At 45.1% G+C, this 26491-nt stretch overlaps 1 protein-coding gene across 5 annotated transcripts in view; it reads left to right on the top strand.

The window, feature by feature from the left end:
* Positions 1–26491, top strand: part of ATP9A (ATPase phospholipid transporting 9A (putative)) — a 121581-nt gene that overhangs the window by 68609 nt on the left and 26481 nt on the right. For all 5 annotated transcript variants that reach the window (XR_012500666.1, XM_074347448.1, XM_074347449.1 and 2 more), the window contains 3 exons: positions 168–280; positions 8867–9079; positions 20468–20629. Coding sequence is in view for 4 of the 5 variants with exons in the window: in XM_074347448.1 (XP_074203549.1) it covers positions 168–280; positions 8867–9079; positions 20468–20629 (488 nt within the window). In the remaining variant the exon portion in view is untranslated. The remainder of the gene's footprint in view (positions 1–167; positions 281–8866; positions 9080–20467; positions 20630–26491) is intronic.

Below are 26491 nucleotides of genomic sequence, written 5' to 3'. Positions count from 1 at the left end.
GGATTCTGGGCCAACAAAATACCACAGACGTCTGCTCCAGCAGGAGTGCTGAAACCAGTGTATGACACGTAGCAAACTCTCAGAAGAACAAAGCCCAACAGCTGTCATGACTTCATAACGAAAGCTCCAGGATGTCGGCACAGTTACCCATTTGTCTTGTGTTTCAGGAACTCTTACCCAGAATGAGATGGTTTTCAAACGGCTCCATCTAGGCACCGTGGCCTACGGGCTCGACTCGATGGATGAAGTACAAAGCCACATTTTTAGTATTTACACTCAGGTAAAGCCTCCTGTTTCCTTACCCAAAATAATTGTTTCACATTGACTAACGCCTGTATTGAGAAGAACTCAGAATGCCATGTGATCCGCTGCCATTAAAAGCGTGCACTTCAGTGGCTTTTTTGTGTATTCACAGAGTTGTGTAACCGTCACCACAATCAATTTTATCTTCATCCCCCCCTAGAAAGAAACCCAGTTTCCAGGAGCGGTCGCTCCTCACTTCCTCCCGCCCACCTTTCCTTCCAAGCCCCTGGCATTCACGAATTCTTCACACTTTGAATAAACCCGCGGTTGAAGTTTTCCCCCATCTTCTTCATCCCTGGGGTTAAGCTATTGAAATACTGATGCATATTGGGGGGAAACATGAGAAAATAATTGTTTTCCAATAACTGGTGTTGGAAAGAGCTTTGAGAACCTAATGGTTGGTTTTACTTCAAATTTACAAACATGTTTATTTTCCCTTCTCGCCAGTTATGAGCCAAAGCAGCAATAATTAATGGGCTACTTGTGAAATAATTACTATGTTGCTGATTTAGTTCCTTGCCTCTTTTCAACTCAGCAGTCTCGTGGAAGAAATGATCAGAGATGACGTTCAGTTTATCTGCTCCTGCTTTTTTTTCTCCTGCAAAGTTTTTCAAAACCAATCTTTTTTTTTTTTTTTAAAGAAAAATACAACTTGTAAGTGTCCTAAATTTCCTATAAAGTTAGACCAGTGGGTCCTCACCTTGGCTCCTCATCAAAATTACTGGTAATGTTTTAAAAACAAAACAAAAAACACTGACTTAGGCCTGATACCCTCGAGGTTTGACTCATTAAGATGAGGGGAGAGCCTGTGCTCACACCTGCATGCTTAGCATCGCTGCTCGTGGCTCATGAGGACGGTGTACCCACCATCCCGACGTTCCTCCTGAATCCCCTGCAGTTGCTTCTCTAAGATGTTCTTGCCTTAGCTAGCACCACTTGCATTTACCCTGAGAGCTCTGTCCACGGTTTTGGGAAATGCCCCTGCTTCCTGCGCCATCACTGCCTGCCTTCAGTCACAGGTGCATTCCCCCCAGATCACCTGCTTGGCCTCTCCCATCACCCCAGGAGCACAGGATAGCCTGGGACTGGCAGCTCCCCCTTGGGGCCTGAGGCTTCCAGTGTGGTCCAGCCTTGGCTTCCATTCCTGCCCCTGCCCCCTCCCGCTCACCGCGTGACACCACTGCCTTCAGCATTTAGGGTAGGGTGAGCCGCCTCATTTCTGTGTCTTGGGATATTTTTCCCCTCTGAACCATCAACCCCAGTGCCTTCCGGGCTCCTGTTGAGGGGCGGCTCTGTGGATTGGCATGCTTGTCAGCACCTGGCGGGGTTGCCTCCCTCCCTCTCAGCCCCGTCTCAGCCATGCTGGCCCTCCGATGGTTATATTAGACAGCTTCATAGACTGAGGTGTGTACCCCCGACAGGAGGCACACCCTTGCCCATTTTGGTTGGTATTTTTAAGAGCTTGTGGTATTTACAGAAGCCACCCTCTCTTGGGATATTTGTATAGTGCAGCTTTTGTGGTCCGCTTTTGGTTTGCAACAGATAACGCTCTTTGTAAAAAGTTTAAAGTCAGAAAACAACATTTCTTACTGTGAACTTTTAACTCATAACCCTCCCTTTGCAGAAGCTCATAAATTGATTTGCCCATCCTGGCCTTGGGTTTAAAACAGCTCGGTGTTACAGGGATAAATCAAAGCTGTGTGCATCCTTCTCTCATGATGTCTAAAAACCGTGCAGTAAATGCATGAATACTTTTGTGATGACAAGTATGAAGGCTTTCCTGTGTTTTTTTTTAAACAGCTTTATTGATTTATAACATACATACCATAAAATTCAGCCATGTTAAATGTACTTAGTCAATGATTTTTTAGTAAATTTACAGAGTTGTGGAACCATCACACTCTCCAATCTTAGATTATACCCACCACCCTAAAATGATTCATCTGAGCTTGTAACAGTCATTCCTCTGACCTTTAGAGTTTAATAATGAGATTTTCTAACAGTGTTTCCTGAAGTGGAGGATTTGGAACTCCTGGATCAGGTCACCTGGGACAGAGTCAGAACCTCTAGGAGTAGTGCCTGGACCTACAGTTTTTTGGTTTTTGGTTTTTTTTCTTTTTAATTTTTAAATTAAAAAAAATTTTTTGGTGGGGGAGGCAATTAGGTTTATTTATTTATTTAATGGAGGCACTGGAGCTGGAACCCAGGACCACGTGCATGCTAAGCATGTGCTCTACCACTGAGCTCTACCCTCCCCCCTGGACCTACAGTGATTCCAAAGTGTAACAAGAGTTGGAGAATAGCTACTGCACATATGAGGTTTGCCCTTGTTTTTCAGAACATCAGCACCTCAGTCTGTGGACTCCAGAACAGAGTTTGCAGGATGACCCAATGGGGTGCAGGAAGAAAGGACTAGAGTGTCTATTCACTTGTCATTTTTATCTTCAAAACTAAAGCAAAGTGTACACCTGACTAACAGCACTGAGACTGACCCAGGGGCCCTCCTTCCATGTCTCAGACTAGCGCTTGTCAGGTGCGGCCTTGAGGTGCTCTGTGGAGGGCGTAGGATTCTACGATTGTTTGTTTTTGGAACATTGAAATACAGAGTGCGTTTTATGGGCGTCCAGGTGACCGGTTTTAGGGATGTTGTTTAACTTAAAACCTCGTAAAGAGGGCAGGTGGCTTTACAAGATTCCTGCAGGGAAACTCCAGGTGATTAATACAAGGCCAAGCAAACCACAAGAAAATGGCCAACGTGTTATGAGGTGAACCCACAACAGGCTAAGGAGATGTGATGACTTTTTTTCCACTGACTTACTTCTTTATTTATTGGCACCTTTGAAAAATCGAGATATAACTCTCAGACCATAAAATTTACCCTTTATAAAGGGTACAGTTCAGTGTGTTTTTTAGCGCATTGTCGGCATCGTGCAATCATCACCTACTATCTAATTTCAGAACCTTTTCATCACCCCAGAAAGGAACCCCCATCTCCTAGACTCCCACCTCTCACCCAGCCTCTGGCAACCACCAGTCTGCTTTTTTTTTTTTTTATCTCTGTGGATTTGCCTTTTCTGGACATTTCTGATAAATGGAATCAGTCGGTACCTTTTGCACCTGGCTTATCTCACTTGCCATAATATCTCCAAGGTTATTCCAGGTTGTAGCTTGTGTCAGGCCTTCATGCCCTGGTGTGAGTGAGGAACAGATGTGACAATTTGAAACGTAATTTTAAATCTATAATTCCCAATGCCCCTTACCCTGAGTGTGTGTTTTGTTATTTTGAGATACTAGCTAATTCTGTGAATAATGCTGTTTTCATTTTTATCATATCATTTTAGAATTTTTTTATAACGCCCTATATTTATACAAAGTTAAATACATGTAGGTAGAAGGTACTTAAATTTTTTCTCAACGTGCTCAAAATATTTTGAGACAACTAGTCTGTATTACTTGGACTGTGTAGTCATTGTTTTATTTTACTCCCCTTCGCAAGTGGAAATACCTTTATTTAACTCTTGTTAACATATATGTCCCTGAAAAAAATGAATGACTGGAGAGGGGGAGCCTCATGACATCCTGTTGCAGACAACACTCAGATGCGTGCTTCTGCGTGGTCTTCTAGGCTGATCTGCACGTGTAAACTCACAGCTTTCAAAAAAACAGAGTCGGCATTATTTCACACGTGTTGATCTGTGAACTGTGGTTTTTTTCGCTTAGTATTCTGTCTCTGATACTGTTTCAGGATTTGTGAGAGTTGGAATTGACTGAGCATTCTTTTTTCCTTTTTCATAAGGATATTGGTGAATGTGTGAGTTTGTGCTTTACTTTCCTAAACGAGACATGTATGTGCTGGATGCGTTCAGTTTGTCAGGACTTACACTGCGTCCCGTACAGGACACGTCTTGTTTCCTGCATCTGTGGGAAACACAGAGACGGTTATGTTTTCTTGAGGAAGGATTTTTTTATCTGTGTTTTTTTCTGGGACACAGAGCTTACTTTGTTTTACTCATTTTTCTTTTCAACAAGAAGGTGTCATAATTTTTGTAATTCTTTTTAACAAAGTTGAGCATCAGAATTGCATGTAAAGTTTAAAAACACAGAGATATGCCTGGGCCCTACTTTAAGTGTTGAGGGCCCAAGCGTATATATTTCTTAAAATCTTTTATTGGTTATGCAGAGAAGCATTTCTGGCTAAGAACCGCTGTTAAAATAACACTATCCAACTTCTTTTACTTTCACTCATGTCGTGATAATTTTTAATGGTTTTTATAATAGAACCAGGATTGAGGGGGTTAAGGAGCATACATCTAGGGAGCAAAATGTATTGAGATGGCGAAAAAACACGGAAGTCAAGACAAATTATATTGTGATGCAATATTAAAAAAAAAAAAAAAGCCCTCAAAATTCATGCAAAAAATCCGAATCTTAAATGGACAGGATTCAATTCAGCAGACTAGCACCGCTGGGCCTCCCCCGCGTCCTGACCCTGGTGTCATGGTGGCAGTGGCTTTATAGATGGTTCTCAGCTAGGCATATTGACATAATGGGCTGGATGCTGCTCTGTCAAGAAAGCCGCCCTGTGTGTTTTAGGATGTTCAGCAGCATCCTTGCCTTCTACCGTCAGGATGCCTGGAGCAGCACCCCCCTCCCTCACCGTGACAACCCCAGGTATCTCCAGACACTGCCCAGTGCGGGGCAGAACCTCTCACGTTAGAACCCCTGTGTTATACATGGTTCCGTTTCAGTGAACTGAAGTTTGTCGCCTTTGGCACGCTGAGAGACGTCGCCTGTTAAATGGTAGATGATGTATTTATTCAGTCGCTGAATCAGCCTGTCAGTCATTTGATTCATTTGGAAGTAGCAGCTCCGAGCCTGTCTCTGTGAGGGTGGCCCTTTGAGGTTGATGAGTTCCCAGCTTTGAGCTTTATTTGGGGGATGAAGTGGGCTGATGGAAACAAATTTCTTCCCTTCAATGGTGTATTTTTACCAGTTGCAACCCGTCCATGACATCCGTTGATATTACCCATGTTCGTAAGTGGTGATGTTTCCACTGCTTTTAGAGAGACAATTGGTATTCATGGTGACTCAGCATGTAGTTTTTGTGTTAATCTTCCCTGAAATACAGGCTGGAGTTCTCACTGGGAAATACCTCTGCCGTGGATTATTAATGAGAAATGAAGGCCTGTTTTTCCATTGAGTCTCCACGTCTCATTCGTTGGCCGAGGTGCCGTGGAAAGACTGAAGTGTTACATGGTGCGAGGTGCCCCCGCCCCTGCAAGGGCCTGAGTCGGGCCTTTGTATCTGGAGAGCTGGGTTCCTCACCCAACTGCTGACCTCCCTGTTCTGCCCTCCCTCCTTAAGAGGACCAGTGGTTTCTGCCCCAGGGCAAAAAGAGTCATAACCTGCCTCTGTGGATACCACATCTGTTTTTATTTTCCCCTGGTATTTTTTAAGTAAGAAGAAATGTGTGTAGGTTAAAGGGCCCATGGGGAGGAGGCTGGAGATAAACACTGTACAATGTGAAACTCTTCCATATGGGGAACGTGGGGACGTTTGGCAACTGGGCCCAGTACTAACGCTGGCTGAGCCCCTGGTTATTCCGAGCACCTTCGTGATACTCTGCATCACCGTTTGGTGTGTGTATGAGCCTTTTGTTTGCAAATTAAAAGAACTTCAGAATCAGTGGTTATGACCCCTCTTCCCTGAAACATCTTAGTAGGAAAGGGGGACGAGTATCAATTTAAGAGAGAGAGAAATGAATGTGGAGACACTTAAACCAGTCTCCCGTGAGGTTGGTCTGGGTTAACCGCCCTCATCGTCTGGTTTGTTGTCAGGTGGTCCCCCTGTTCTGAGAGTGAGGTCTTTGCAAACATCTGGGCGGTGCGTCTCTTTCTGCCTTGCTCTGGTGTGGTTTTACCCGCAGTGCAAACCCCCCAGAGCTCAGTTATCCTATGTTTAAAATATTAGTGGAAGTATTTGACTTCTGGAGACATAATCAGATTGCTTATAAAATCCAAAGTGTTGTGAAAGATGCCCTTAACTCAGCTTTCCTTCAAACCCCTGTTAGGAAAGCTTGCCGGCCAGAGCAATTACTTTGTCAAAGGTCTTGTTATTGCTCCTGATGTTAAATAATAATTTGGTCCAGGTGCTGAGGAATGTGGGAAAAAAAAAAAAATGAAGACACGCATCCACGGCTAGAACATAAATTACAAAACTCAGAAAAAATGTTTTTGATTTAGTCTCTCCAGGAGTGAGGACCTTTCTGTAAATCTTTAGTCCTCCTTATGATTTTAGAGTTAAATTCTTTATAATTAAAAGCACTTGGCAAATAATGATTCATTTAAACTGTAGTTCTGATATATTACTCTAATTATTGTTACCATGCGGTGCCCTTTGGCCTGGAAGTGAAACTTGTGTCCTCTTGCCACCAAAGGTTAACAGAGCAGGAAGCCAGAGCAGTGTGTGTGCCTGCATGACCAGAATAATTTAGTAATTGTCTAATTACCTGAGGAGTCTAATGCCACTGCTAAAAATAGTATTAAAAAATCAAATGGAAGTCCTTTTCTTGTTTCTCATAACCCATCTGTTCTCTATTTTGGGCAACCACGTGTTCGTGGGTATAAAACACGATTCATTCTAAAAGATCGGATCGCTTCTCCTCCGTCGGATAAAATATGTTTTTAATGCAGCAGAGTATTCAGTAAGTCCACAGGCAGCATCTCTAGCTTCTGAGACTCAGTTGTGGAGGCAGGAAGGTTCTTGCAGATCCTTTGTCCCAGACAGCGATTTAAAATCTGGAACTGATGTTGGTCAATTTGATATTTATTTCTTCTTGGAGATAGAAAGAGAAATTCATGTCAAGTGAAGACATCTCACCATCACCTTAGGAATATTAAGTTGTTCATTTGTTCAGCAAATATCTGATGCCCTAGACAAGTCAATAGACAGGCTATCTGTTCTTATGGTCTAACAGGAGAATTACAGGTAAACAAGCCTGTTTTAGACAATGAAGACAATAAAACACATGGTAATATGGAAACATGACTTCCAGGGGAAAGGCCACATGGGGGGAGTGTGGAGTAAGAGACTCAGAAGGCATCTTTGAGGAGGTAACATTTGAATTGGGACCTGAATGATGAAGTTGAGTGAGCTAGCCCTGCAGGGATTTGGGACATGGTATTTCAGGCAGCTGATACAGGAGGTGCAAAGGCCCTGAGGCAGGAAGGAGCTTGGAGAGAGAAGCTGATCAGGTGGGTCTTGTGGGTCGTGGGAGGGCATCTGAGTCTAAAGGAACACTAAGCCACAGACTGTTAACAAGTGGTCACTTTCCAGTGTCTTAATTTTTTATTGTTATATTTTAAGGCAATAGAACCCTCTCTTTCAAAGCAAGGCCTTCATGGTACCTGATGTGTAAAGCAGGTGGGAAAGGGGCTGTTTGCTCTCCACATTCGGTGGTGCTGACTGGGTTTCTTGGGATTCCTGGTACTCAGTATGTGGATTGAGAACCACCCCCTGGCCTGCTCCTCTCATGTACAGGAAACCAGGGCCCAGAGTGCAGATGGGACTGGTTGAGTTCACACAGCTGTTCATACCCCATCCAAGAATAAAGCTCAGCTTTCTTAACATTCAATACTCTTTTTACCAGGTTGCTCTAAACCATTTCCCCAAGATTTAACCCATTAGGGAGCCAAGCCAGGTGGTGAAAGGTCCGAATGAAGGGATGGATGAGGGCTGTGTGAGCCACGGAACTGCTCCTTAGACCAGAGTTAGGGTCTGCAGTCAGCGTGGGAGGCAAAGCCTGAGCACGTGTAAGTTTGCTCTTGAAAGTGTGCCCGACGTGGGGTTCTCCGTGCCCTTTTGCAATATGTTCGTCCCTCCAGGCTTCCTTCCGGTTGTCACTGATGCTCTCCCTCCTGCCCCGGGTGGCGTGTTGCTGATGGTTATTACCCTAGAGCTCCCGTCGATGCTGCTGTCTTCGATTTTAAACCAATAAGAATGTGCATTTAAGACTGTGGTTCCAAACGGGATGATTTTGGTCTCCATGGGGCATTTGGCAACATCTGAAGACATTTTTGGTCTCTTGTTACACCTGGGGGTTGCTTCTGGCATCTAGTAGCTGGAGGCCAGGGATGCTGTGAAACCTCCTGCTGTGCACAGGACGCTCCCCAGCGAGAATTATCCTCCCCAGACATCAGGAGTGCCATGGTCCGGAGGCCCTGGTCTGAACCACCAGCATTGCTTGCAGTGTGGTGGGGCCTTCGCTCGGTCAGAGGCCCCCAGCTCCACCCAAAGGAAGATAGCGTTCACACGTTCTCAGGTACAGTCGTGCACATTCACTCAGTTGTCATTTTTTCCTCTGTTTATTTTGCTTTTTTTTTGGCCTAGTGCAAATGACTGGATCCCTGAGAATCCATGCCCTTCCTGGCAGCGTCACCCCTGAGAGTTACGAGTGTCGGAGCAGCAGAAGGAAAAGCGATAAACTCCGCACCGTCATTCTTTTCCCTCCCGAGGCCCCTCTGTGCCTCTAGTCATCTTCCTTATGTGTTCCTTCTTCCTGCAGCAGCCCCAGGACCCGCCTGCTCAGAAGGGCCCCACGCTCACCACCAAAGTGCGACGGACCATGAGCAGCCGCGTGCACGAAGCAGTCAAGGCCATCGCGCTCTGCCACAACGTGACCCCCGTGTACGAGTCCAATGGCGTGACCGACCAGGCCGAGGCCGAGAAGCAGTACGAAGACTCCTGCCGCGTGTACCAGGCTTCCAGCCCAGACGAGGTGAGCCCCCGCCCACAGGGATGCCCTGTCCACTTTCCACCTGCCCCAGGTTGGGGGTTCCTAAGGGGGAGCACCTGTCAGGGCAGCGGGAGCCTGGATGATGCTGGGCCACCAGGGAAACACGCTCTCAAATGCCTGCGGGACTCTGTCTTTCCGAGGGGAGGTAACCTTGGACTTGAGATGCATCCTGAATTAGGAAAGAGCAGGAGATCTTTGTGGTTCAGTCGGCCAGTGCATGAGGGGCACAGGTCCCATTAAAACCACATTCCTTTTTTTTTAAAAAAAAAAACAACAAAACAGCTTTATTAAGATGTCATCTGCATATCATACAATCACCCAGCTCACATACAGTTCAGTGGGCTTTTTTAAAAAGTGTTTTCATGGAGTTATGCAATCGTTGCCGCCGCTGATTTCAGAACATTTTCATCATGCAAAGGAAGTACCCCGTGCCTGTATTCCCCTAGACCGCAACCCTCCCTCTCCACAGCCCCGGCAGTCGCTGACCTGTTTTCTGTCTCTATGGATTTGCCTAATCTTCACATTTCGTACAAATGGAAACGTACACTGTGTGACATTTTCTGCCTGAATTCTTTCACTTGGCATGTGTTTTCGAGATTCTTTCGTGCAGTGGCGTGTATCTATTTCATGCCTTTTTATTCCATTGAATAGATAATGCTACACGTTGTTTATCCATATTCACTGGTTGGTGGACATTTGGACTCTTTTCTTTTTTGGGTGGAGGGGCTGTTATGCTGTGAACATTTGCGTCTAGGTTTTTGAGTGGGCTTGTGTGCTTATCTCTCCTGGTGTATCTGTAGGACAGGGATTGCTGGGTCATGTTAACTTTGCGTTTATCCTCCTGAGGACCTGCCACACTGTGTTCTGAAGTGGCTGCACCGCTTTAAATTCCCGCCGGCAAGGTATGAGGTTCCAGTTTCCCCACATCTTTGCTGACGCTTCTCATCCTCATCCTTCTGTTTCTAGCTGCCTAGTGAGTGTGAAGGGAAGCCTCTCGGTGGTTCTGATTTGCATTTCCCTGATACCAGGCTGATAACGTTGAGCATCTTTCGTGTGCTTATTGGCTGTTTGTGTATTTTCTTTGGAGAAATGTCTGTCCATGTCCTTTGCCCTCTTTGAATTGTGCTAAGTGTCTTTCTGTTACTGAGTTGTAAGAGTTCTTTACATGTTCTAGGTAAAAGCCTCTTATTAGGGTAGGTGATTTCCAAATATTTTCTCCTATTCTGAAGGCTGTCTTTTATGTTCTTGATGGTGTCCTTTCAAACACAAAAGATTTTAATTTTGATGAAGTCCAGGAAGCCACATATTTTTAAGTTACTGTTTGTATCTAAGCATAAACTCTTGCTAAAACCAAAAAGATTCATTTCATTCACGTTGAGCACAGGACCTGGTAAGAGAGTAAGAGTCTCTGTGATTATCCCCATTTTCAGAAGAGAAAAATCAAGGACACAGGGGTTAAACGTTTAGCTTGAAGTCCCTAGTTTATTTTTTTTAAGAGTTCAAAGAGTAGTGACTTGACTTTTCTTTTTATTATTTTTTGATTGAAGTATAGCTGTCTTAAACGATACTAGTTCCAGGTGTGCAAATAGTGATGCAATATTTTTATGGATGATACTCCATTTAAAATTGTAAAATATTTCCTGTATTCCCTGTGCTATACATTACATTTTTGTATCTTCCCTGGGCTTTTTAAGACTTTTAAAATTTTGAAGTAACTTCAGATTATGGAAAAGTTGTAAAATTACCACGAAGAATTCCCTTTTACCAAAACTACACTCAGACTCTTCAAGTGTGAACACTTACCTGCTTTTGCTTTATCATTCTCTCTCTCTCGTACCTTTGACGAGTACGCTTCAGGCGTGATCCCTTTTATTCCTAAGTATTGCCTAAAACGTTTTCCTGAATATTTCCCTACAAAACAAGGACATTTAACAAAGTTAGGAAATTGATATTGATACAGTAGTGTTATCTAACTTGCACATCTTATTCAATTTCATCAGCTGTCCCACCTGCTTTTTTTCAAAAAAAGAAAAAAATCACATGTTTTCCCCAGATCAGGATCCAGTCCAGGCGCACACACTGCACCGAGCTGTTCCACCTCTGGGGCCTCTTTTAACCCCAGTTTCCCTTGACCATCACGGCCCGGGCTCTGTTGAGGAATGCAGGCCATCTGCTCTGTTGGACGTCCCTCAGTCGGCATCTGTCTGGCATTTTTTCTTACGATGTTACCCAGGTTGTGCATTCTTGGCCCCTGCCCGTCTCAGTGCATGTTACCAGGAGATGCATGATGTTGGCGTATTCCGCTCTTGGAGGTGCTGGCTTTTGGTTTCTTGGCCAGGGTGGCGTCTCACAGGTGTCTTCCCAGCAAATCCCTGCATCTTCCGGGGCTGAGTCCTCTGGTAACACCAGCCCCCTGAATGACAGGGCCAGGGTTTTAACCCAGGGAGTTTGATGTCAGGGCCCAAACTCTTTTACTTGTTTACTAATAAACCTTTTACTAAACCATTTTTCAGAAGCCACTAAATAGTCATTTTACTTAATTGGATATATAGGCTTTTCACAATGTTTTCATGTTATTTTTTCCTTAGAAAATGAGAATTTTAATATAGGCATGGTTTTGTAGCTTCCTTTTTTACTTAATATTTTATCATGCCTGTTTCTCAATTTTCTTGAATGTTATTAAAAAACAGTTTTCCAGATTCATGGCTGATATGTGGAACGTAATATCTTTAATTGTTTTCATATTATTGGAATTTTGGTTACTTCTAATTCTGAGCAACAGTATTTATAAACATTTGCAGTGAACATCGTTATACCTGATATGTCTAGGAGTGGTGTGTTTGAGTTCAGTAATTTCATAGGTAGTTTTGAGTGCCTTTGAGTTCTGAGGGCCAGGCGCTGGAGTCTACATTAAACCAGACCTAGGGGGCAGTGGGAGTGAGACACCTGAGCACATGAATCTTGGGTCCCCAGCTCCCCGCGTGGCCAGGTTCCTTATCCTCGCTTTCTGTCTGTGACATGGGACCCACTCGGTGCTGTGAGGGCCTCAGTCGCTGGTCAGTGAATCCTGTGGGTCAGACTGAATGAGCATGTTTAAGGCTCAAAATGTAAAGCACCAGCATGCTTCCCAGAATTTTTTTTACTATTTTACTCTTCCACCAATGTTACAAGGATTACAATTTTCTTTTTCTTTTCTTTTTTTTTTTTCATTCATTTTGAGAGGAAGGGAGGGGCTTCTCTGGTACATGAAGTGTTTTGAAGATCTGGACGCACCTGGGAATATTGGTGAGCCAGTTAGTGTGGTTGGGGGCTGGCACAAGAGAAACCTTTTAAGAAGTTCAGAAATGGAAGAACACTTGGACACGTCTTGCCCTGCCCAGTCCCTTCTTCTTTCCTGGAGCAATGGAACGTGTCCCTGTCTCGCTGCCTGCTCTGTGTTTGTGGGACAGCCCAGGCTGTGAAGCCCCGTTCATCCGTGACTGTTGATATTTGAACCAGGCTTTGTAGGGGTGAAACATGTTGTAACGCTTGGCCAAATTGTGAGATGAGAATTGTGCAGAGAGAAGGAAGGGGAGGAGGAGAAGCATGGATGAGCGCGCCGATCTGCTGGGACTTGTGCCCTGGAACCAGAAGCTTGTCCCGCTTGTCACCGTTTCTTCTCCAGGGTTGGTCTGCTGGATCTTGCTTCTCCATGTGGGAGAGGGAGGATGACACCGCTGAATGGGAGATGTGATAAAGGACCAGACTTTGGTAGTTTCGGACTGGGGACCAATAGCTTCTGGTATTTGATAGAATTTGAATTCGAGCAAGTTCTAGATGTTGGTGACCTGATCAGCACTTGTGCCTGTGGGCTTCCAGGACGCCTGTTGGCCATTGACCTGCGTTTGTGACTTGTCTTTTTTTTTTTTTTTTTTTTGACTTTTTATTTTGGTGGGAGGGGGAAGGTAATTAGGTTGTTTGTTTTTTTTTATTTTAGAGGAGGCACCGGGGATTGAACCCAGGACTTCATGCCTGCTAGGCATGTGCTCTGCCACTTGAGCTACACCCTCCCTCCCTGTGACGGTCTTTAATCCCCGTGCCACACCCCTGGTTCCCACTGAACTTTGATATATTTGTTTTAGGGCTGTGCAAAGGTTTTTCCATGCGGGTGAATCTTCCGTGGAATGCTTTATGCTTCTGACCTCCTTTTTCTTGAAGAGAGTAGTCCTTTATCTCTTCTGTCCATTAATTGCACTCATATTAGGATTTGTTTTGTTTTTCTAAGATTCTGAGTAATGTTTCTTTTCCTTTTTTATGATACAGTTATTTTCTTTTGGTCTTTGGTGTCCTAATAGCAGTCAATGTTACCTTCTTGGTATCCTTTTCCCTCACAACTTTACTATTTTCTAACTACAGTTATTTCATGTTTATGATAGAATATATGAAAATACAGATAAGAAAAAAAAGTAAACCATAATCCTACTAACTGAAGGTGAAGCCACTGTTAACATTTTACTCACCAGCCTTTTAAGCTATTGCAAAAGATGTGGGCCTCAAAATATAAATGTTTATATTAATACACCATGTGGCAGAAAAGTAGGCTAAATCTAGATACAGCAGAATCTGTGAGAAAGCCGTACTGTTTCCAGATCCCTGTAGGATTTCACGTAGACGTGGCTGGGTCTAGAGTCCTACCTTTGAAATTCTATATCAAGAAAACATTGCTGCTGTGGGCAAGGTCAGTGCATAGAGTGCATACAGGAGCCAGGATTCGTTTTACGTCGGAGCTGCCGGAGTAATTTCTACCAGTTGGCGTAGGGTTCGTTTCCTGTAACAGAAAGCAGGATTTCCTAAATTTGTTTCCTGTGCGCATTCCGCTCGGGAAGGCTTGAAGTGTCTTTATTCAGCTATCGGTTACAGCCTGGGGGGCACTGGGCCCTCCCCGCCACGCCACCGTACAGTAACTCCCGGGGAAGGGAGACAGATGAAATCTGGCTGGAGAGAGGTGCCCCTAAGAGGCTGGAGCAAGCAGGTTTCAGCCCTGACAGTGTCCCATCATTTCCAGGAGGTCTGGCAGTGTCAGGGGTGGGGCTTGGTGAAGGGGGGGTGGTCACGGTGACACAACTTTTACTGTATTTGTTTCTTGGCTTGAGTGTCAAGGAAGTGCTCACCTATGAGGAGGTAGACCCAACCCTGGGACTCATTTATTTGTCTTTTGCATACATTCTTTCATAGTAAAACCATTTTTTAGGCTTTTAGAATGATAAGTCCTAATGTCCTCATGACAGAAAAAATTGTAGATTCAGAAAGAAGTTGATAAACATAGCCTGCAATTCTCACCATGTAGTGGTAACCACTGTTTATGTTTTGGTGTAGATTTTCCCAGACTTTTTCTGAATGTAGGCATCTGTATAGAGAGACAACTAATTGTATGTTTCAGAATCAGACTGTTGTACAAGGAAGGTAAGATGGGTTAAGTGACATCCTTGAGAAAGGCACGTGGTTTTCATATTCCTGTAGGGTTTGTGTGTATGTGTTTGTGTGTGTGCACACATGTATGCATGTACACGCGTATGGGTGTGAACACGTGTGCACGTGATGTGTGCACGATGCTCTGTGTGTGTGTGTGTGTGTGTGAATGAAAGTTTCTTGATGTGTGTGGCTGTACCCTGAACGGCTCAGTAATTTCAGAGCCATGAGTTACCAGTTCCAGGTAACATGTACACTATTCTACGTGGCCACCCCATGCTCAGGGCACAGAGAAATGTGTTTTCATCCTTCTCTGAGACCCATGTTCTCACAGTCTCTCTCGGGGCCTCCTCTCCCAGACCTCTTCCTCTGAGCCGCCCACAGTTAGCAACAGTGGAATATCTTTGTGGAGAAAAATTCTTTGCATGTATTAGAATTTTCCTCACCCTCTAATTATTAACCTATTTTAAAAGTTGAAGAGCACAATTGTAAATTATAGGTACAGTTTTGTGCTTTGTCCTTTGTAACTCATCTTTCTAAAGCATGTCAGTGTGTGGAACATCACTGCATGGGGACGGTAGCAGAACACCCAGTTTTACTAACATGTTGGGCTGCTGTGTGTTCTGTCATCTCGTGATGGCATAAATGAAAGCCTGCCTTTCAAGACCCTTTTTTCCACTAATTTTCGTGAAAGATGGGGGGCGTCACGTTGCCCCTTCCTCACCCTGCAGTGAGGTTGCCAAGGTCTGCCTTGATTCGCTGTGTGCTTTTAGGCTGCACTGCGCCTCCTTGCAGGTATGGAGGGACTAACACCACTGGGCTCCCGGCCCTTAAAGAAGAGAGGGAGCTCCACTAGAAATGGACACAACGTTGTAAACTGACTGTACTTCAGTAATAAGAAAAAGGAAGAAGAGAGGGAGCAGGGATGCTGACAGTGGTAAGAAAGGCTCACCTGTTGATCATCTGCTCCGTGCCAGGCTCCCTGCGACGGGCAGCCCTTGCCACCCAGAATTACTGTGATTGTGCCCATTTTGCTGATGAGGTGTAGTTTGGCTGAGGAATATTCCCAAGTTCATGTGGCTGGTGAGATTAAAACAAGACAGCGCATGTTCAGCGGTGGGGCTCATAACCCTGCAGCACCGCATCCCTCCCCGTGGGATGATGGCTTCAGAGTGCTACAGGATGCTCAGGGTGGATGCTGGGTGAGGTTCCAGAGTGCCTGATTATTTTTACCTAATCCTACCCCTTGAGACGCCTGCTGTGAGCCAGCGTTGAGTCTGTGTTCTCCCAGGCTCAGTGCCACTTTTTTGTGTGTGTTCCTTCCCTTTTTTCTCATCTCGAGAAGCCTCCGAGCTTGGTGAGAATAGCCATCTTCTGCCAGACCCCACACGCCTACCTTCTGGGTGTCTTGCCTTCTCCATCCATCTCTTCAGGGTCCCGCCCTTAGACAGGAAACCCACAAAGGGAGTGTTTCTCCTCGAGTCCACAGTATCCTTGAAATGCCTCCTTTGCCAGTGGCCATGAGAGGTGGGCAAAGAGCGCCTGGGTCTCTCCTGAAAGCAGAGCCTCTGGATGGAGCATCTGCATCCACGGGGATGGCAGGGTGCTGGGGGTCACGCAGACATGGGTGGTGTCAGAGAAGGGGTGTATAGTGAAGGGACAGCGAATCTAGAAACTGATTTTATTTTTGTTTTTTTTCTCTCTAATTATAAGAGTAACATAAGCATGTTATAGAAAAAGTAAAAAGTTAGGGGAAAAAGCCGCAAAAGTAATCTTGATGTTTTCCTTGCTGTTTCTCTTCTGTAGACGTGCATTACATGTCCAGCGACCTTGATTTCTTCACTTGAGTTATCCCTTTCCAGTACCAACTATAAGGAGATTCTCAGTGGCCACGCTATATTCTGCTGCTTAGATAGACCACAGATTGTTTTTCTATCTCCCAAGCGTCACATTTAGGTCATCCCCCACTTTCGGCCGTCATAATTAATGTCATGATGGAGATACGTATTCAGTCTCTCTGCACATCTCCCAGCACTTACGTGAAGGTCCCAGTTGTCTCATTTTGCATTTTCTAACCGTGTTGCAAGGAGTGAGGGTAAAAACCACTGGGGAAAGGTAGGCACATGGCCTTGAAGGGGGCCAGCTATCTCACTGTCCGTTTGCAGCCTTGAGGTTTTTTTTTCCCTCCACGACCGCATTTGTGTGGGTTCCCGGAAGGCATCCTGGTACCTGCACCCCAGCCCCAGGCCTCAGACAATGCCGACATTCAGACGTGCGCACATGGAGCGCCGAGCGTGGACTCGGAGAGATTCAGGAGGCTGGTGGGCTTCGCAGGCACGTTGCCAGGTCCTTGGCCCCGAGGGTGAGGTCACAGAGCAGAGGTCAGGAACTTCAGGGGAAAATCCTCTGTCAGTGTTATTTATTAACCACTGGGGTGGAATCTTGAAATAGGATTTTGGTGGTTCAGAAGAGAGGGGTCCTGTGTGAGGCAGGACCGTGAGGCTTTGGGGACACGGTGGACAATTGTCATATGAGCCTTCCTTGGTGTTAGCTCACCCACGGCCACGTGTGTGAGAATTCTGCCCTGTTTAACGTCAATGTTGGCCCAGCATGGGCTTAAGTAAATAGTTGTTTCTGAACGGCTACCTTTTTATGGATATTTATTTTCATCAGAGTTAGGCGATAGGAGGCTACATCTTAAGTACAGGATCAAGGAAATTTGGATCAGGGAGTGGTTTTTTTTTAATTCCACCATCTTGTCCACTGATTCTTAAACACAGCAGGCTGTTTGTTTGCTCCATGTTGTGTTTTTAAAAAAAATCAGCAATATTTAAGAATCCCTTAGCGTTCTATAAAAATCAGCTTCTGCTGAGAAAGATCTGATCCGGAAAGACTGAGGCCAGTTTTTACCCGGCAGCAGCAATCCGAGCTGGGCGGCTGCCGCCTCAGTTTACCCCTGGCCCCAGGCGGCCGGCCCTGCCGGGGCTGCTCCCTGCCCTGCTTCTGTTGGCATGCGAACCTGCAGCCACCACGTGCAGCATTTGGGAATCTGTTTCTTAAGTAAAGGGTACCTTAGGTCTGTGGATGCATTTATAATCTTGAAAGGCTGGATCCGGGCAGACTGGCCACTCTGTAAGCCTGGGTGTTTATCTTATTGAATGCCACCAAAGAACCCCTTTAATCAGATGTTGGATTCATGCATCTTATGATTAGTACGTATCCTGCCTTTGACAAGAATTCAAGGCTCCTTAGCCCATCTGGCCTAATTCCCAAGCACACATCCGCAGGTATAAAGGGAAAATTATTACAGCTTGTCACAGTTGGCTCATTGCTGACCAACAAAATGATGAAAAAGCCCTTTCATGGACAGTTCTGGCAAGAATTCTTCAGATAGGCATTTTGGGGCAGAGGGAAATAGCAGGCTCTGTTTTTCTTTTCTTTTTTTTTTTATTTCCTGACCCAAACCAGAACACACAGCCACCTCACAGAGCCCAGGTGCCCCCTGCCCCTTTCTTGGTTTATAGCACTGGCTTGAGTTTGCCTCTAATTTATTTGTTCACTCATTTTCCTTACAAGATTTCTTTCTGCCACTGTTGTGACCTCAGGATATTCTGACCTGAGGCCCCTGAGGCCCCTGAGGCCCCAACGCTGGCTGTTAAGGACAGTGAGACTCAGGACCCTGAGATCCTTTATGACTTGACAACGCGGAGTGACTCTTGACCTGAAGCTCAGGCCCACTAGGAGAAGTAGCCTCGTTTACATCATCTTGTTTAGGGAGGGAAAGCAGTCATCCCACATGACCCCTGGCATGTTTGTTCCTGCTGCAGTTGGGGAGGGTTGGTGAGCACCCCAGTTCTAGACCGGTCTCTTCTCAGTAGGACGCGGGGGATTTTATGTGTCCTGTTAGAAACCAGCTTTCAATTAAGGCTGACTTATGTTAAAGTCAGAATGAGAGAGTGGAAGGTGAGAAAGAAAGGCCCCCTGCAGGGCTCATATCCTGTTGGAATCAGCCCCCAAGGAGACCGATGAGGTTTTGATTAGGACCTTGGACCCAAGGGGTGGGGGGGTGGAGAGCAGGTAGGTGACGGTCGGTTCCTTAACTCCAGCGAGGGCTTGGCGGTGGAAGAAAGCACGGTTATAAGATATTTACCTACAGTTGTGATTCATCCTTCCCCACAAGCGTTTGTCACTGTTGATCATTTCAGATTTACAGATCGACTTTTCCTCTAGCACAGTCCTGTGAGGTCCTGGCGTTGGGGGGCCGGGCTGTGCCCCCACCGCCCCAGGAGCCACTTCCTAGTCTCAGATTCCAGATTTCCTTGATGGAAGTTAAGAATGGGCTTCGGGGGAATTAGTAGGTCTCCTTGAAGCCCAATATCACAGACTTTTCACATCTTTTCAGAACAATTAAATAGGTTTTTAAGGGGTGAAGTAACAGCTGCTTAAAAGCACGGATGGAAAATTCTTTTCATCAGCAGTCGTGTCTGACAGCATCCTAAGAAGAGAGTCTTTTTTCTTGGTTACTAAACTGGTATGTGAGAGAGGGTGTAAATTTAGTCAAGGTTTGGGGGTATATATACTCTGGTTAACATCTGAGTTAGCTTAGCAGTTAGTTAGCATTAGTAACATCTTGTGTTGGGACATTTATTTACTTAATCAAAATTAAAAATAAAAGGAATGCATGTACATGCTAAAATATTTCAGTAGTAGAGCAGAGGGTAGAGTAGAAGCTAGAAGTAATCCCTCTGCACGTGTGTCACTCTGTAAGCACTTTAATGCATAGACCCACGGTTTTTTATGTATACGTAAACTTTTCTTCATGACCTTTTAACACGTGTGGACTTACAGCTTACATTTTAAAGTTAGAGATCTCAGGGACAAGGTCAGATTTCTGGTTTTTCTTGAGAAGCTAGAAGCCCTGGCCACCCTGGGCCCACATTCCTGAGGGGCAGCCTCCTTCACAGGGGGCTCAGGCTCCTTCTGCCGCAGTCCCCACCCAGCCCTGTCCGCTCACTGGCCTAACCAGTCTGGCCCCTGTGTCCCTGGTCTTAGAATTTGCATATCTCACCACCGCTCCCCTCCCCTCCCTCCAGCCTTTGACCGGAAGCGAAGCAAGCCTTGCTCAGGCAGCGAGAAGGTTCCAGCTGGTGACAGAACCATGCTTCCAGGAAGTGCAGAGCATTGTGGAGGGCGGGGCTGCATGCCATCTGGTGGATTGAGGTTCCCACCTGGTCTGATTGAGGTGCCTTGAAATGTCACCTCCGGCAACTTAATAAACTTTCCCAAGCCCCCGTTTCCTCACTGTGCAGACTGGGGTTCTCACCCTCGGCAGTCCTGCCATTTGTGGTGGGGGCGGTCCTGTGTGTGGTAAGGATGTTTAGCAGAATCCCTGGCCTCCACCCACAAGATGCTGGTAGCAGATGTCCACCCCTTCCCCAGTTGTGACAATCAGAAATGTCCCCAGACATTGCCGTGTGCCCCCTGGGGGCCAGCACCGCCCGGTGGAGAACCACTGTAGAGTCCCTCCTGGCTGAGTATTTGCGAGGCTTAAAGGGGAGCCCGAGAGTGAGTCACCTGTGCCCAACGTCGTGCTCTTTCTTTCCTGATGTTTGTGGTTTGCTTGGCGCAGGCTCTTCCAGACATGATCTGTGGCTGCGCTGGTCGCTCTTGGTCTTGTGAGGTTCTCTCTGCCACGGCTCTGGCCAGTGGCCTGCTTTTGGGCCTGGAAGAGAAGGCAGCTGTGAGCGCGGAGAGACACAGGTGCTGGGCTGTCCCTGGGCCAGCATAGCCTGCCCCAGGGACGCAGGCACTGCACACATTTCACCTGTCTCTGCTCCCCTGTTCTCCTGTGTGTCCGTTGGCTTGACCCGTAAACCGGGCCCCTTGGCCACATGTCTGACCTTCGACCCTTGTCACGTTTAGGTGGCCCTGGTGCAGTGGACCGAGAGCGTGGGCTTAACGCTGGTGGGCCGTGACCAGTCTTCCATGCAGCTGAGGACCCCTGGCGACCAGATCCTGAACTTCACCATCTTGCAGATCTTCCCTTTCACTTATGAAAGCAAACGCATGGGCATCATCGTGAGGGTGAGTCGTCTTTGGTTTATGACTTTAAACTGTCTTAAAAAAAAAAATGCCAGAGTCTGCTGTGTCTGTCCCTGTGGCTCGACATCCTTTCTTACCGCTCGCTGACTCTCTATGGAGATGCGTGACTAACTGGCGGATGTAGTTCCCGCCACAGAAAGAAACTTAGTTCCTCAACTGGACAGACCTCGGAGAGCTGATCAGCTTTCGGTTAACCCAGTTCCAGGGTGAAGGGTCTAACGAATGTAGACTGGGCATTTCTTGGTACATTTCTCATCGTATACTCTTGTTTAATTGAGTGTGGTGTTTGCTATTGAGGTGAAATTCAGGTGACATAAATGAATCATTTAAGTGTGCTTTTCATTTAGTACATTTGTCCATTCACAGTGTTGTGCAACCACCACTTCTGTCGAGTTTTGAAATATCTCCATCTCCCCGAAAGGAAGCCTTGTAGCCATTAAGCAGTCACTCCCCACACCACCTTCTTCCAGTCCCTGGAAACTGCCAATCTGCTTTCTCTCTAGGATTTACCTGTTCTGGGTATTTCGTGTAAATGGAATCACATAATATGTGACTTTTTGTGTCTGGCTTCTTTCACTCGGCATGATGTTTTAGAGATTATCCATGCTGCGGCATATATCTGTACTCTGTTGCTTTTTATAACTGAATAATATTACATGTTGATTATCCATTCACCCATCAGGGGACACTGGGTTGTTTCCACCTTTTGGCTATTGTGAATAGTGTTGCCGTGAACATTGTGTACAGGGATTTGAGTAACTGTTTTCACTTCTTTTGGGTAGATACTTAGGAGTGGAATTGCTGGGTCTACTCCCAAATGCTGGAAAATTCTGTCTTTTAACTCTTTGAAGGACCTCCATATTTGTCTACAATGTGCTGCACCATTTACATTCCCACCAGCGATGGATGAAGTTTCCAGTTTCTCCACATCCTCACGAACACTTTTTATTTTTCCTTCCTTCCTTCTTCCTTTCTTTCTCTCTTTCTCTCTCTTCTCTTCTTTTTCTTTTTCTTTTTTTCTTTTTCTTTTTCTTTTTTTCTTTTTCTTTTTCTTTTTCTTTTTCTTTTTCTTTTTCTTCTTTTTCTTTTTTATAGCTATCCCAGTTTTGTGAAGTGGTATTTCATTGTGGTTTTCACTTGCATTTCCCTAGTGACTAATGATACGGAGCATCTTTTCACATCCTTATTGGCCACTTGTATGTCTTCCTTGGAGAGATGTCTATTCAAGTCCTTTGCCTACTTTTTAATTAGATTCTCTTTTGTTGTTGTTTTGTAAGAGTTTTTTATATAGTTGGGGTACTAGACCCTTATCAGAGATACGATACCTAAGTATTTTCTCTCATTCGGTGGGTTTTCTTTGCACTTTGGTGATAAAGTTCCTTTGATGCACAGAAGTTAACTAATTTTGATGAAGTCCAGTTGGTTTTTTTCCTTTGTTGCTAAATCCAAGGCCATGAAAATTTACCCCTCTATTTTCTTAAAAATTTTTTTGTATATATATATTTTTAAATTGAAGTATAGTCAGTTTACAGCATGTCAGTTTCTAGTGTACAGCATAATACCTCAGTCAGACATGAACATCCATATATTCATTTTCATATTTTCCCACTATAAGTTACTACAAGATATTGAATATAGTTCCCTGTGCTCTACAGTATGAACTTGTTGTTTACCTATTTTATATATATTAGTATCTGCAAATCTCAAACTCCCAATATATCCCTTCCCACCCCCTTCCCCCGCTGGTAACCATAAGTTTGTTTTCTCTGTCTGAAAATTTGTTTCTGTTTTGTAAAAAGCTTGTCTTTTTTTTTTTTTTAAGATTCCACATATAAGTGATATATGGTATTTTTCTTCCTCTTTCTGGCTACCCCTATATTTTCTTTTAAGAGTTTGTGTAGTCTTATCTCTTTAGGTCATTGATCCGTTTTGAGTTACTTTTGTAAATGGTGTGAGGTAGGAGTTCAGTTTCAGTCTGTTGCATGTAGATGCTGAGTTGTCTCATCACCGTTAGTTGAAGAGGCCATTTCCCCATTGAATAGTCTTGACACCTTTGTTGCAGTTAAATATTTTCAATGATTTCATTCATACAATCATAAAAATTATTGAAAAAATATAGTAATCAGTCAGCATCCCCATTTTGCCATTAGTATTTCAGATTTTTAAAATATTTTTTTGAAACCTTTATTGAAGTACAGCATACACAGAGAAAAGTGCAGCATTCCTAAGGGTACAGCTCACCTGCTTACGAAGTTAGCACAGCCATGTAACTGGCATCCAGAGCAAGGAACAGGATTTCTCTGTTAATTGCTCCTGCAGCTCCCTCGTGCCCCTTTCTGGCTACTGCATCCTTCCTCCCCATCGTCCCCATTTCTACCACTAAGTTTGTCTCCTTTTGAACTTTATATAAAGGAAATTGTATGGTAGATACCCTTTTGTGTTTTGAGTTCATTTGCTCAATTTTTTACTTACATATTCATCCATATTTTTGCATGTATTATAGTTCAAGAAACTTTTTAAGCAAATGAAACATTGTGCATTCACTTGAGGTCCCATCTGCCCTTTCTAGATGTGCCTCCTTTCCATTCTTACCCCAAGTTTATCATTCCTATGAATTTGAAAATACTGCTGTCAGACACATTTGGGTATAAAATGTATTATGGTTTTCCATATTTTTATTCTTTGCATAGATGGCACTGTAGTATATATCATTATCACACTTCCTGATTTTTGTTTAACGTAAAAAAACCGTTGTGTTGGTACACTCATCCCTACTTGATTTATCTTATGTAAGCTGACTTACGTTATCGCATCGTATCAGTGTACCTCTCTTCCTTCCCTGTCGATAGACATTAGATTGTTGCCACTTTTTTTGCCGGTAGAAAGAGCATCGCCACACGTAGCCTTGTCTGCTCCAGCCTCCCTGGTACCTATGTCAGTGTTTTCCTGTGGGCCGTACCCAGTGGGGACTTGCTGGGTTGTTAAATATGTACATCTGTAACTCTACCAGATATTGTCGACATTTCCTCTAATGTGCTTATACTAATCTTAGTCCCACTGTTTTTCTTCATCCTCATGAACACTTGATAGTGTCAGAGTTTTAAAATTTTGCCAGTCTGAAGCATCCGAATTAACACCTTGTTTTCCTGTTTGCTCTCTTAATTGTCTTTTTTTTTTTTTTTAACATTTTTTATTGATTTATAATCATTTTACAATGTTGTGTCAAATTCCAGTGTTCAGCACAATTTTTCAGTCATACATGGACATATACACACTCATTCTCACATTTTTTTCTCTGTTAGTTACCATAACGTTTTGTGTAAATTTCCCTGTGCTATATAGTATAATCTTGTTTATCTATTCTACAATTTTGAAATCCCAGTCTATCCCTTCCCACCCTTCGCCCCCCTGGCAACCACAAGTCTGTATTCTCTGTCTATGAGTCTATTTCTGTCCTGTATTTATGCTTTGTTTTTGTTTGTTTGTTTGTTTGTTTTTTGGATTCCACATATGAGCAATCTCATATGGTATTTTTCTTTCTCTTTCTGGGTTACTTCGCTTAGAATGACATTCTCCGGGAGCATCCATGTTGCTGCAAATGGCGTTATGTTGTCGGTTTTTATGGCTGAGTAGTATTCCATTGTATAAATATACCACATCTTCTTTATCCAGTCACCTGTTGATGGACATTTAGGCTGTTTCCTGCTCTCTTATTCATGGAGATCACACTTTCCACTCTGGGAAGCCTGGAAGCCCTGTGTTCACAGACCACTCTGTTCAGGAGTTCTTAAGTCCAACTGATCATTAGAATGACTGTAGGAGCTTTAAAAATTGCAGAATACTTGGTCCCAGTCCTATTTTCCTTGTCATTTTTAAAGTTTCTTCACATTGTTTGGCTTGGCTGGAGAAAACTCTGCCTCAGATCATGAACATCTTTGGAATAAGACTCTCATCTTTTCTGGATTTTTTTTAAACTAAAACACCCTATCTATACAAGTGTTTCATGCCTCAGGGAGCAGATTTGCAGATTCTATTACAGTAAGTTAGTAATAGTGGTATTAGTAATTGGCAATAGTAGTAATTAGTAATAGGACCAGAAGCTCAAGTAATAGTATCAGAGATAGGAACAATATTAACGTGCTGGAGGTAGCATTAAATGGTGCTTATTGTGTGCCAGTCACTGTTCTAAATGATTGCGTAAAATAACTCATCTAATTCTCATGATTCCATCGCAGTTGGTATTTGACAGAGGAGAAATTGAAATCTAGAGAGACTAAGAAATCTCCCCAAGTTTACGTAGTTAGAAAAGGTGGAGCTGGGATTCTGCCCCAGCCCATCTGGCTCCCAGGTCACTCTCTTTACCTCCAGGACCTGGGGGTTTGGGTGTGATGAGAGGGGGGTGGAAAAGCTCATGGAGCGCCCACAGTAATGTCGAGGTGCTGTGGTAATTATGTGTGGTAACATGATAGATTATCCTGCACGTGATGGCTTGAAACAACAGGAGGTAATAGCTTACAGTTTCGGGGGCCGGGAGTCTAAGTGCAGCCTCGCTGGGCCCTCTGTCTCGGGGTCTCTCACAGGCTGCAGGCATCCAAGGTTCAGGCGGGGCAGAATCCACTTCCAGGTAAAACCAGTGCTGTGGGCAGGAGTCCATTCCTTGTGGTTGTCAGACTAAGGGCCTTAGTTCTGTACCGTCTGAGGGCCAGAGGTCACCCTCGTTCACTGCCCCGTGGACAGCTGGTCCATGCTGGCCTCGTCAAAGTGAGTACCTGAGAGCGTGAACAAGACAGACGGCATGTCATCTTTTGGGTAGAAACCAGCATCCGGGGCTGTCAGACTTGCTCTCCACTTTGCACAAATCTCAGATTTCTCCTTTCGTGAAGTGGTTCTCATCCTGGGGCCGTCTTGCCTGCAGGGGACATGTCTGAAGGCATTTTCAGTTGCTGAAGCTCAAAGTGTGGTGCCACTGGCATCCAGTGGGTAGAGGCCAGGATGGCCTCCTAATGGAGAACATTCCATCCCCAAATGTTCACTGGGCCAGGGCTGAGAAACTCTGCCCTGACGAGTCCATCTGTCCTGCCTGCGATTTGAAAATAACCGTCCAGTCCCCTGACGGAAGGCAGTTTTCGCTCAGTTATGAGACATCCCCCGGCGTGGTTTAGTGACCGCGGACAGGTGCAGCTCTGCTCTGGCCTGCTTCGTCACCGCCCCACCCTGAACGCGTGTGAGCCCGTGGGCGGGTCTTGGCAGCGGCTCCTTATGCTGGCAGAGCGAGGGCTGGCGCTGGAGGACTCTCCCTCGGAGAAGCTTGGCTGGTTCGAGAAGCCGGTGTCTTTGGGGCTTGTGTGCCTGTCTCTGTGTCGCCGTTTTGTTTTTGTTGTGTTACACGCTGTTCCACTGCCCCCTCCACACCCTTCCCACGTGGCTTGATGAAGTCGGGTCGTCGGCGTCGATCATCCTCTTGTCACTGTCTGAATAAAAGAGGCCTTTGAACAGGTGCCAGAATCAGCCCACAGTGGAAAAAGATGAGGCCCCAAACAATGCGGCGCAGCCGGCAGATCACCGTAAATCGACAGCGTCATCTTGCCAGTAACATGGGAACGCAGCAGCCTCGCGCTGAACTTGGTGGGAGGAAATGACTCACGGGAGGAGACGGTCGATACGGTATTTACACTGGACGAGGTGTCCCGCTCTCTCGAGCCCCTTCTGGAGAAGAGGAAGCTGGGGAGGGGCATTATTTCCCATAGCACCACCGGGGCGACGGGGAAAGGAACAGAAAGCTCTGGTGCTTTCATGTGCAGACCCCACAGCTGCCTTTGGCCCGAGTCTCGCGCCGTGGAGATG

The sequence above is a fragment of the Camelus bactrianus genome, chromosome 19 (assembly GCF_048773025.1).
Source record: "Camelus bactrianus isolate YW-2024 breed Bactrian camel chromosome 19, ASM4877302v1, whole genome shotgun sequence".
Classification (NCBI taxonomy): Eukaryota; Metazoa; Chordata; class Mammalia; order Artiodactyla; family Camelidae; genus Camelus; species Camelus bactrianus.
Note: the sequence above shows the minus strand (reverse complement) of the source record. Positions and strands in the feature narration are given on the sequence as shown.